This window comes from Procambarus clarkii, chromosome 36, assembly GCF_040958095.1.
Source record: "Procambarus clarkii isolate CNS0578487 chromosome 36, FALCON_Pclarkii_2.0, whole genome shotgun sequence".
In the NCBI taxonomy this organism is placed as follows: Eukaryota; Metazoa; Arthropoda; class Malacostraca; order Decapoda; family Cambaridae; genus Procambarus; species Procambarus clarkii.
Genome location: NC_091185.1, coordinates 30,825,983 through 30,839,445, shown reverse-complemented (window position 1 = coordinate 30,839,445; position 13,463 = coordinate 30,825,983). Strand labels below are relative to the sequence as shown.

The following is a 13,463-nucleotide window of genomic DNA, read 5'->3' as shown; positions in this document are numbered from 1 at the left end:
GTGAGTACATATAGGTGAGTACACACACACACACACACACACACACACACATATCAGAGAATAACAAAGAGCACTTAGAGGAGCCTTGAGATGAAGTGGAAAGTATACTGAAGGAGTTAAGAAGGAACAAAGCAGTTGGCCCCAGATGAAGTTTCCACTTGGGTGCTAAGAGAATGCGCACCAGAGCTCAGCGCTCCACTTCAATGGATTTTTCAGCCGTACAAGAGTCTTGGCAGATAGATGAGAAATGACACACTTTTCCACTCTACAAAAATGGTAGCAGGGAAGACCCTCTTAATTATAGACACTTATAGGAGTCAAAATAAAAGTACCAAGTGTAGCAGTACAAAAATTAGACGAAATATAATTAATACCAAATAGATAAAACACCTGGAGAAATATAACCCACCAGACAGACTGAATGATTTTCTACCAGGAAGATCCTGTGTAACAAATCTAGTTAGTTTCAGACAGTTATCTTGAGGTTATCTTGAGATGATTTCGGGGCTTTAGTGTCCCCGCGGCCCGGTCCTCGACCAGGCCTCCACCCCCAAGAAGCAGCCCGTGACTGCTGACTAACACCCAGGTACCTATTTTACTGCTAGGTAACAGGGGCATAGGGTGAAAGAAACCCTGCCCATTGTTTCTCGCCGGCGCCTGGGATCGAACCCAGGACCACAGGATCACAAGTCCAGCGTGCTGTCCGCTCGGCCGACCGGCTCCCCTAGATACAGAATGGATCGGTAAACTGTTTTTTCTTGAGCTGTCAGCAAGCTTTTTGATACAGTAACCCATCAGAGTTGCATAGACTGGGAAAACAGACTGGAGTAACAGGGTTAGGTGCTCAGTCTATAAGGGAGTAAATAAACAGCCGGATGCCACCAGTGGAGTCCCACAGGGCTCTGTACTCAGACCCATCCTGTTTCTGATATATGTAAATGATCTTCCAGAGGGGTTTAGACTCATTCCTCTTAATGTTTGATGATGATGGTAAAATTATGAGAACGATTAAGACAGAGGACATCAGGAGAATACAAAATGACTTGGGGCCAGATTCACGAAGCAGTTACGCAAGCACTTACGAACCTGTATATCTATTTCCAATCTTTGACGGCTTTGTTTACAATTATTAAACAGTTAGTGAGCTCCGAAGCACCAGGAGGCTGTTTATAACAATAACAACAGTTGATTGGCAAGTTTTGATGCTTGTAAACTGTTTAATAAATGTAACCAAAGCCGTCAAAGATTGAGGAAAGATGTACACGTTCGTTAGTGCTTGCGTAACTGCTTTGTGAATCTGGCCCCCCTGGACAGACTGAAGGAATGGTCCAACAAATGGCTACTAGAGTTTAGTGTACTCAACTAGGTGAGTACAACTAGACGAGTACACACAGGAACAAGTCCACACGCTGGACTTGTGATCCTGTGGTCCTGGGTTCGATCCCAGGCGCCGGCGAGAAACAATGGGCAGAGTTTCTTTCACCCTATGCCCCTGTTACCTAGCAGTAAAATAGATACCTGGGTGTTAGTCAGCTGTCACGGGCTGCTTCCTGGGGGTGGAGGCCTGGTCGAGGACCGGCCCGCGGGGACACTAAAAAGCCCCGAAATCATCTCAAGATAACCTCAAGATAGGAATACTCACCCCCTTTCTTGACGGAGGAGAGCGCCTCGGCAAGCAGTTTCTGGTTGACGCCGCAAAGGTTCGGCATCTGCTTCTCACACTTCTTGTGACAGTTGGTGCCACACACTGCCGGGAGAACGAGGCACTTATTACACCTTCATCATATAAATTACCTGTCGAGACATGCGCGTATAATGTGAAATACGGGCGTATAATGTGAAATCCGGGCGTATAATGTGAAATACGGGCGTATAATGTGAAATACGGGCGTATAATGTGAAATACGGGCGTATAATGTGAAATACGGGCGTATAATGTGAAATACGGGCGTATAATGTGAAGTACGGGCGTATAATGTGAAATACGGGCGTATAATGTGAAATACGGGCGTATAATGTGAAATACGGGCGTATAATGTGAAATACGGGCGTATAATGTGAAATACGGGCGTATAATGTGAAATAATTCTTGGGATCTATAATGTCTTTTTTTTTTAGTCAATCGACAAAAGCCTGGATATGAAATGGGTTTCGTTATATATAATATATTTTGTGTTCTATAATACTCTGCATGCTCTCAGAGCTCACCTCACCTAATATAACTTTGCTGTCCTAAAAGTTAAATCATTACTAAAGTTCATTTGTACAAGTAAATGTAGGTTGATTTGCAATAGGAACGATTATGTATGGGCACACATATACACACACACACCTAGTAGGGGGGCCTCGTAGCCTGGTGGATAGCGCGCAGGACTCGTAATTCTGTGGCGCGGGTTTGATTCCCGCACGAGGCAGAAACAAATGGGCAAAGTTTCTTTCACCCTGAATGCCCCTGTTATCTAGCAGTAAATAGGTACCTGGGAGTTAGTCAGCTGTCACGCGCTGCTTCCTGGGGTATATGTGTGTGTGTGTGTGGTGTGGAAAAAAAAAGTAGTTAGTAAACAGTTGATTGACAGTTGAGAGTCGGGCCGAAAGAGCAAAGCTCAACCCCCGCAAACACAACTAGGTGAATACAACTAGGTGAATATACACACATACACACAGACGTAGTCCTAATGACCCGGGTGCGATTCCCGGCCGTGCCCGAAACAAATGGGCATAGTTTCTTTCACCCTGATGCTCTGTTCACCTAGCAGTAAATAAGTACCTGAGAGTTAAACAGCTGCTACGGGCTGCTTCCTGGGGATGTGTGTGTGTGTGTGTGTGTGTGTGTGTGTGTGTGTGTGTGTGTGTGTGTGTGTGTGTGTGTGTGTGTGTGTGTGTGTGTGTGTTAGAGTGAAATATATGTATTAGACATAATAGAGGCAACATAGATTGGTTAGAAAAGCGGAGTCCAAGAGCTAATAGCTCGATTCTGCAGGCACAAATAGTAAATACAAATAGTAAATACATACACACGCCCTCAAATACTAACATTCAATTTAATAAAGATATAACAGACTCTATCTAAGCCACAATGCCTAAGAGAGAATCAATACAGTTCTCACAGTATTTTAATGGAAAGGAGACACACCATCGTAAAGTAACAGCCAGTTAACACTCAATTACACTCTGACATGTTGAAGACCTTGACAGAACATCATGATGCTCCAGCCACCATATGTAGAGAGGAAGCAAGAGAGGAAGCAACAGAGGAAGCAACAGAGGAAGCAAGAGAGGAAGCAACATAGGAAGCAAGAGAAGAAACAACAGAGGAAGCAACAGAGGAAGCAAGAGAGGAAGCAACAGAGGAAGCAAGAGAGGAAGCAAGAGAGGAAGCAACATAGGAAGCAAGAGAAGAAACAACAGAGGAAGCAAGAGAGAAAGCAACAGAGGAAGCAAGAGAAGAAACAACCGAGGAAGCAACACAGAAAGCAACAGAGGAAGCAACAGAGGAAGCAAGAGAAGAAACAACAGAGGAAGCAACACAGAAAGCAACAGAGGAAGCAACAGAGGAAGCAACAGAGGAAGCAACAGAGGAAGCAACAGAGGAAGCAACAGAGGAAGCAAGAGAAGAAACAACAGAGGAAGCAACACAGAAAGCAACAGAGGAAGCAACAGAGGAAGCAAGAGAGGAAGCAAGAGAGGAAGCAACAGAGGAAGCAACAGAGGAAGCAACAGAGGAAGCAAGAGAAGAAACAACAGAGGAAGCAACACAGAAAGCAACAGAGGAAGCAACAGAGAAAGCAAGAGAGGAAGCAACAGAGGAAGCAACAGAGGAAGCAACAGAGGAAGCAACAGAGGAAGCAAGAGAAGAAACAACAGAGGAAGCAACACAGAAAGCAACAGAGGAAGCAACAGAGGAAGCAAGAAAGGAAGCAAGAGAGGAAGCAAGAGAGGAAGCAACAGAGGAAGCAACAGATGAAGCAACAGAAGAAGCAACAGAGGAAGCAAGAGAAGAAACAACAGAGGAAGCAACAGATGAATCAACAGAGGAAGCAACAGAGGAAGCAATAGAGGAATCAACAGAGGAATCAACAGAGGAATCAACAGAGGAAGCAACAGAGGAAACAACAGATGAATCAACAGAGGAAGCAACAGAGGAAACAACAGAGGAAGCAGTGGTGTCCACGGAGCCAGGGACCCCTAGCTACACCTTCCTCTGATACACATTCAGTCGCTCCACATAAACAGTGTTCACTTCTACTCAGCCTTTGAGGATGTTGACAGGATCAGCGAAACGCTTCTCTTAGCGTCAAGCGAGACTAAAAATATAGAACCAACATACTTTAAAGAGTTAAGTTCTTCAACTTCCATCCTTTTCAACTGATTAATCCTGTGTTAAGGATTATCATGAGATTAATCCTGTGTTAAGGATTATCAACAGATTAATCTTGTGTTAAGGATTATCAAGAGATTAATCCTGTGTTAAGGATTATCAACAAATTAATCTTGTGTTAAGGATTATCAAGTGATTAATCCTGTGTTAAGGATTATCAACAGATTAATCCTGTTGTAAGGATTATCAACAGATTAATCCTGTTGTAAGGATTATCAACAGATTAATCCTGTTTTAAGGATTATCAACAGATTAATCCTGTTTTATGGATTATCAACAGATTAATCCTGTTTCAAATCTGCTGTGAGAAGAGTTCTAACATGGAACTTGTGAGAAGTTCCATGTCAGACGTTCCTTGTGAGAAGTTTCTTGTGAGAAGTTCCTTGTGAGACAGAAACTTTAAGACGCGCTGGCAGAGTGGCACTCTCCCAGAACATCTTGGTTATCCAACAGGGTTCGACTCCCATCACCAGTATTCATATTACAGGTAAACAACGGCTTTTGTCTCAAGGCGATGGCCAGGAACTGCATGCTTAGAAAGGGGGCAGGAAGGGCCTACAGAAGAAAATTTAAAGTTGGCTTTCTTAAATAAAAGTGACTTGATGTCAGAATGATAAGAGATATGAGGTGCTGATAAGGAGGAGGAAGAGGAGGAGGAGAAGGAAGAAGTAGGAGAGGAGACGACAGATAACACGTGCCAGTCATTATACACACAGCAGATGACATTATGTACACAACAAGTTACAATATACACTTTGCAGACAGCACTATACACAAGGCGGATGACTGTATACACAATTCTGACGTTACGGTACTAGGAACGAGGCGATCACTAGCTCAGTGCTAGGAAATTGAGCCAGACCACTAGCTCACTGCTAGGAAACTGAACCAGGAGACCACTAGCTCAGTGCTAGGAAACAACCAGGAGACCATTAGCTCACTACTAGGAAACTGAACTAGGAGACCATTAGCTCACTACTAGCAACACACACACACACACACACACACACACACACACACACACACACACACACACACACACACACACACACACAAGCACCCTGGGGCCAATTCTCAAATTAGCCAGGGGGGGGGAATTATTTGGTTATCAAAAACACCAGCCAATCTTTGTCCCCGGCTCTAACAGGCAGCTTCTGTACAAGCACCGAGAACGATTTGGCACTCGGTGGAGTAGAACATTGTTAACATCTTGGCCCCCATCCAGGCCAGGTCACACGGAACTAGGCACTGTTCTTGCCTATATAACTGGCTCTCTTAAGCCGTCGTCAATTGCGTTTCATCGGAATTTGGTTGAATATATATATAGTTATAGGATGACGATTAAGTCCGTTCTAGAGCCTTATCATGACGATTCGGTCCATTTTGGACCATTATCATGACGATTCGGTCTGTTCTGGACCATTATCATGACGATTCGGTCCATTTTGGACCATTATCATGACGATTCGGTCTGTTCTGGACCATTATCATGACGATTCGGTCCATTTTGGACCATTATCATGCCGATTCGGTCTGTTCTGGACCATTATCATGACGATTCGGTCCGTTTTGGACCATTATCATGACGATTCGGTCCGTTTTGGACCATTATCATGTCGATTCGGTTTGTTCTGGACCATTATCATGACGATTCGGTCCGTTTTGGACCATTATCATGACGATTCAGTCCGTTTTGGACCATTATCATGACGATTCGATCCGTTTTGGACCATTATCATGTCGATTCGGTCCGTTCTGGACCGTTACCATGACGATTCGGTCCATTCTGGACCATTATCAAGACGATTCGGTCCGTTTTGGATCTTTATATCTTGAGCCACGTTATTGTGACTCATCGTCAGACTGTGTATGGGGTTAAAAGTGGCATATACAGACATGTATAGTTACAGTGCCTTCAAGAATATGTTGCTCATACTGAAGGTGAAATACAAACAATTGCAGAAGCGATAGAAGAAGAGGTATGAATGATGAGAATAGGCCTGGAATTAAGCCAAGAATATTCAGAGAATAAGAAAACATTCTTTGCTTGAAAGTCTTTCAGGGCTGAAATGTACCGGTCAAGTATCAACGCCACTGTGGAGAAATACTGTTTTTCAGACGAGGAGTCACAATAACGTGGCTGAAGTATGTTGACCAGACCACACACTAGAAATTGAAGGGACGACGACGTTTCGGTCCGTCCTGGACCAATTTCTAGTGTGTGGTCTGGTCAAAATACTGTTTTTTTATGCTTGTCTGACGATATAGTGCCAGATATCCTTGAGCGTCTAACACTCCAAAAAATAGAAGTAACTAAATACCTCTTGCTTGCAATATTTCCGGAGCTTGCTACTTCTGTCTGTGGTGAGCATTCAGACTTTGACCAAAATAATGCTGTAAAATAATGCAGGAGTTGTGCATTATTTTGGAGAGGGGAGAGGACCTGCTGCCTGGGTAACAGCTTCTTCCCGGAATCAACCTACCCTGGCTTTACGCCCTGGTGAGACCACTCCAGACCAGGCCGACGCCAGAGTGCAACTCCATAGTCTCCTGAGACTGATGGATGCCTACTAAAAAAAATGTGCAACAGTGAGAGTAATTGTTACGACCTCCTTCGGTAATTACGACCAGCTGAGACAATTACGACCCCCTTCGATAATTACGACTAGCTGAGACAATTACGACCACCTTCGATAATTACGACCACCTTCGATAATTACGACCAGCTGAGACAATTACGACCACCTTCGATAATTACGACCAGCTGAGGCAGTTACGACCACCTTCGATAATTACGACCACCTTCGGTAATTACGACCAGCTGAGACAATTACGACCACCTTCGATAATTACGACCAGCTGAGACAATTACGACCACCTTCGATAATTACGACCACCTTCGATAATTACGACTAGCTGAGACAATTACGACCACCTTTGACAATTACGACCAGCTGAGGCAGTTACGACTAGTCTAGAGAAGCCCATTTCTTCATTTGATAATGAAGAAATACCACGGTGAATGAACAAGATGATCCGCCCTGAAGGGTTCATTTAGAATAACAGATTCACGCTGAACTAACTGCTTATTAGCGGAAAGGTGAGTTCTTAACAGGTGAGGTCTTAATAACGAAATGTTCTTCATTTAAAGGTGTTACTGTATCTGATGGCTGCCTAATTTCACTTCCTTCGTAATGTTTGGCTTGTTATTGAAGAACTGAGCGGCCTTAAATTACGCCAGACAGCTTTTCGATAAGTAAATTACCTGCATTCGAAACTGCATAACCCTAATATTGAACGCCATTTCCGTATCTAAGATAATGATGGATGCTTTCCTTATAATAATTCAAACCATCTTAAAATGGCCACGAGGAATATTGATAACAGTCTTGACTACCTCTACGGGAATGACACGCCATGTTTCATTACTTCACTCTAAATCAGTCAACCCGTTCTCGCACTTTCTTACAGTCTATATTGACTTATTAAATACGTGCATATGTGACATACTAAATATACTAGTTTACCTTGAAAAGCCTCATAGAAAACACCAACCTTACCTAACCTTCTTAGTATGTTAAGATAAGCATCTTATTGCTTCGTAATTATAATTATTACTTAACCTATTATAGGAATAGGTTTAGTATAATTGTAATTACGAAGCAATAAGATGCTTATCTTAACATACTAAGAAGGTTAGGTAAGGTCGGTGTTTTCTATGAAGCTTTTCAAGGTAAACTAGTATGTTTAGTATGTCACATATGCACGTATTTAATAAGTCAATATTGACTATGCGAAAGTGCGAGAACGGGTTGAATCAGTATATGACTCTTAGGAATGTCCATAGATTTTATTTTGACCTGACTTTAAGCCTCCGTTATAGGAACAGGCAGTGTACACCTTTCTAGAAATTATTACCTCACTAAAGTCGGTTACCATTGACAGCTTATAATCACACAGATCAGATTAATTATTTATTTACGACATTATAGGTTTTCTATACATTATTACGAAAATTATATACATTACTCAGGGGCTCTGTGATGTTGAGGCAACATACAGCTTGATAGAGTTAATGCACATCATTGCAACGTTAATATATATTGTTGTATATATATATATATATATATATATATATATATATATATATATATATATATATATATATATATATATATATATATATATATATATATATATATGTGTGTGTGTGTGTGTGTGTGTGTGTGTGTACTCACCTAATCACCAAATTGTACTCACCTAATTGTGCTTGCGGGGGTTGAGCTCTGGCTCTTTGGTCCCGCCTCTCAACCGTCAATCAACAGGTGTACAGGTTCCTGAGCCTATTGGGCACTATCATATGTGTGTATGTGTATATGTGAGTATGTGTGTATTCACATCATTGTAAAGTTCAGACACCAATAATTAACTCATACACATCATTGTAAAACTCATACACACTATGGTATAGTTGATATAATAATTTACGTTCGTTTTAATTATAAAAATGTTAATATAACGCCTGTTCATATTTACTGAAAATTATACACTCTGTTTCCAGTAAAATACATACTTATACACATTCATACGTCCAAACACACTGGTGGTACGCGAACAAGGGGACACAGGTGGAAACTGAGTACCCACATGAGCCACAGGGACATTAGAAGGAACTTTTTCAGTGTCAGAGTAGTTAACGGATGGAATGCATTAGGCAGTGATGTGGTGGAGGCTGACTCCATACACAGTTTCAAGTGTAGATATGATAGAGCCCAATAGGCTCAGGAACCTGTACACCTGTTGATTGACAGTTGAGAGGCGGGACCAAAGAGCCAAAGCTCAACCCCCGTTAGCACAAATAGGTGAGAACAAATAGGTGAGAACACAATGTTGATTTTTTCTACGTGTAATAAATTCTGTCCCGCCAAAATCAATAAAAGAAAACCCAACACAATAGATTGATGAAACAAATAAGTCTAAAGAAAAAACAATAGATAGAGAGTAATCACATCAACGTGACTGCATCAATTAAAAAATCGGTCGAAGCCGTGATCAGGGTTCGAACTTGTGTGTGTGTGCTGGGTAGTCCTGTGTCGTGGCCTGGTTCACTGGGGTGTGTGCGTGGGATTACCCACCTACTTAGGTTCGAACTTTTATCAGGGCTCCAACTGAATTTCTCAGTATAGAATTGAAGAATTGAATATATAGAATTGAAGTATTTATACGAGTTTTGTGGAAGCCTATTAAGGTAAGCTTTTGATGCAGTTAGAGCGATAATCTAGGTGTGTGTGTGTGTGTGTATTCACCTAGTTGTGTTTGCGGGGGTTGAGCTTTGCTCTTTCGGCCCGCCTCTCAACTGTCAATCAACTGTTTACTAACTACAGTGTGTGTACTCACCTAGTTGTACTCACCTAGTTGTGTTTGCGGGGGTTGAGCTCTGGCTCTTTGGTCCCGCCTCTCAACCGTCAATCAACAGGTGTACAGATTCCTGAGCCTACTGGGCTCTATCATATCTACACTTGAAACTGTGTATGGAGTCAGCCTCCACCACATCACTTCCTAATGCATTCCATTTGTCCACCACTCTGACACTAAAAAAGTTCTTTCTAATATCTCTGTGGCTCATGTGGGTACTCAGCTTCCACCTGTGTCCCATTATACGTGTTTCCCTTGTGTTAAATAGACTGTCTTTATCTACCCTATCAATTCCCTTCAGAATCTTGAATGTGGTGATCATGTCCCCCCCTAACTCTTCTGTCTTCCAGCGAAGTGAGGTTTAATTCCCGTAGTCTCTCCTCGTAGCTCATACCTCTCAGCTCGGGTACTAGTCTGGTGGCAAACCTTTGAACCTTTTCCAGTTTAGTCTTATCCTTGACTAGATATGGACTCCATGCTGGGGCTGCATACTCCAGAATTGGCCTGACATATGTGGTATACAAAGTTCTGAATAATTCTTTACACAAGTTTCTGAATGCCGTTCGTATGTTGGCCAGCCTGGCATATGCCGCTGATGTTATCCGCTTGATATGTGCTGCAGGAGACAGGTCTGGCGTGATATCAACCCCCAAGTCTTTTTCCTTCTCTGACTCCTGAAGAATTTCCTCTCCCAGATGATACCTTGTATCTGGCCTCCTGCTCCCTACACCTATCTTCATTACATTACATTTGGTTGGGTTAAACTCTAACAACCATTTGTTCGACCATTCCTTCAGCTTGTCTAGGTCTTCTTGAAGCCTCAAACAGTCCTCTTCTGTTTTAATCCTTCTCATAATTTTAGCATGTGTGTGTGTGTGTGTGTGTGTGTGTGTGTGTGTGTGTGTGTGTGTGTGTGTGTGTGTGTGTGTGTGTGTGTGTGTCTATACAAGTATGAATATTTTCTTACTAACTTCCATCCATAAGGAACAATAACTGCTCAAACGCCACACTTTCTACCTCTTGTAATTCCAGCATTTACACAATTTACAATTTATACAGTACAATTTATTTATACAATTCCAGATACAATAGCCACGAGGCGCGGCTGAAGAGCTGAAGCTCGCTTCCCATAGACCTAACTAAGCAAACAGCCATGGATAATTAAACGTGTGAATTTGCCCAAGATAATGAGATGGTTTGCAGTGCCAATTAGCAAACAGATCACCTGTTAATTCTAGACGCCATTCACAGCTGTCGTTATCTTGAGGTTATCTTGAGATGATTTCGGGGCTTTTTAGTGTCCCCGCGGCCCGGTCCTCGACCAGGCCTCCACCCCCAGGAAGCAACCCGTGACAGCTGACTAACACCCAGGTACCTATTTTACTGCTAGGTAACAGGGGCATAGGGTGAAAGAAACTCTGCCCATTGTTTCTCGCCGGCGCCTGGGATCGACCCCAGGACCACAAGATCACAAGTCCAGTGTGCTGTCCGCTCGGCCGACCGGCTCCCCAAACAAAAACAGAGAGGCGATATGAGAGGCGATATAAACACAGAGGCGATATGAACACCAAGTTCCTATGTTAAAAATAACTGAAAATATGTTTTTGAAAATGAAAATGAAAATGAAATGAAAATAGAAACAATGGGCAGAGTTTCTTTCACCCTATGCCCCTGTTACCTAGCAGTAAAATAGGTACCTGGGTGTTAGTCAGCTGTCACGGGCTGCTTCCTGGGGGTGGAGGCCTGATCGAGGACCGGGCCGCGGGGACACTAAAAAGCCCCGAAATCATCTCAAGATAACCTCAAGATAAGATAACAGGTAATATTAACCCAATTCGAGTGATAATCATTGAGATATACTCAAATTGGATGGTTCAAGACTTTTAGCTGCTATTCCTTACCCATGTTCAGGTATCTTGGGCCGGTTACTATATATATACCTGAAGGATTATTGGCCCGTATATACACAGTGTGTAGCTAAATATGTGCTTAGTATCATGGGTGCCAGGTTCCCTATGTGGTGACGTCACACATCATCATAGTGCCATGCGTCAGGCGCCATTATGGGACCCAGTGCCAGAGCCCCGGGTAGTGCCGGGGGAGGGCACTCAATGGTGTGCCATGGCACCCACGCCCACCCTGGCACCCACGCCCACCCTGGCACCCACGCCCACCCTGGCACCCACGCCCACCCTGGCACCCACGCCCACCCTGGCACCCACGCCCACGGCCCCCAGGTATGCCCATGGCCTGACATTCCTCACTATCCACTACCAAAAGCACTTAACCCTTCTTATAATTATCAAAAACGAAGATATAGGGAACCAGAAATACCAGTGTCAAGAGAGAGAGAGAGAGAGAGAGAGAGAGAGAGAGAGAGAGAGAGAGAGAGAGAGAGAGAGAGAGAGAGAGAGAGAGACAGAGAGAGACAGAGAGAGAGAGAGAGAGAGAGAGAGAGAGAGAGAGAGAGAGAGAGAGAGAGAGAGAGAGAGAGAGAGAGAGAGAGAGAGAGAGAGAGAGAGACAGAGAGAGAGGAACGTAGCTATGTGGGCTACGGTGATGTCTACACTCTAATATTACTGTACGTTTAAGAGCCGGGGCCCAGGAGCCTGAGATGTGTCTAGGGGGATACATATACCTTTAGTTTCCTTAGAAAAGTTTGTTACATAGTATGCCGAGGAAATGTGGACGATATTGTTCACTAAACTAGTTTGATTTAGCATTCTAGCGTGTGTGTGTAGATGCCCTGTTGACCCAGTGTGTGTGGCATGCACATACGTATGTTATATAGTGACATACCTGCCTCTCTGCCTCGGCAGGTGTGTGTATGAGAGCCACATGTATACAAGACACAAAGGACTACATAACTGTTTTAGGTAATTTAACCAATGGTAAATGGAAACGGTACGAGACAGACAATTACAAATTGCCAATCCAATTTCCCACAACTAGGGAAATGAAGGAAAAGATTAATTGATAAGAGCACTGGATTACACACACACACACACACACACACACACACACACACACACATACACATACACATACACACACACACACACACACACACACACACACACACACACACACTCACATACTCACACACACACACACACACACACACACACACACACACACACTCACATACTCACACACACACACATACACATACACACACACACACACACACACACACACACACACACACACACACACACACACTCACATACTCACACACATATACACACACACCTCTGTGTTTGACAGAGCTCAGTACATTAACGTATTCTCAATAAATTCTCAAAGATAATTCATTTCAAAATATCATTACTTGGCTTTAAATCACCTGATTCGTGTTTTTACATTATAGAAAAAAAAATCTACATTCCCAATTTCAACGTAGAATATACACCAAAATATCTCTGAGGAGAATTCAAAGTAAATAAGATATAGACGAATAGAAGAGGACAACACAAGAGGATGATAATGAGAGAACGTAGAAGAGGAATAGGAGAGAATAATAACCCAGAGGAGAAGTAAAAGAAGAGAGAATTGTGTAATAAGGTGTGATATTTTGGGGGGAACTATGTCATGGAGATAAGATAAGAGAGAGAGATAAACTGCAAGCGAAGTAATTGTGCGAGAGATAAGGATAAGGCGCTGGATAACC

General features: G+C 42.9%; 1 protein-coding gene across 15 annotated transcripts in view; it reads right to left on the bottom strand.

Annotated features, from left to right (window-relative positions):
• Positions 1 to 13,463, bottom strand: part of LOC123756175 (putative protein kinase C delta type homolog) — a 245,601-nt gene that overhangs the window by 34,222 nt on the left and 197,916 nt on the right. For all 15 annotated transcript variants that reach the window (XM_069336615.1, XM_069336623.1, XM_069336622.1 and 12 more), the window contains one exon: positions 1,643 to 1,747. In XM_069336615.1, the coding sequence (XP_069192716.1) occupies positions 1,643 to 1,747 (105 nt within the window). The remainder of the gene's footprint in view (positions 1 to 1,642; positions 1,748 to 13,463) is intronic.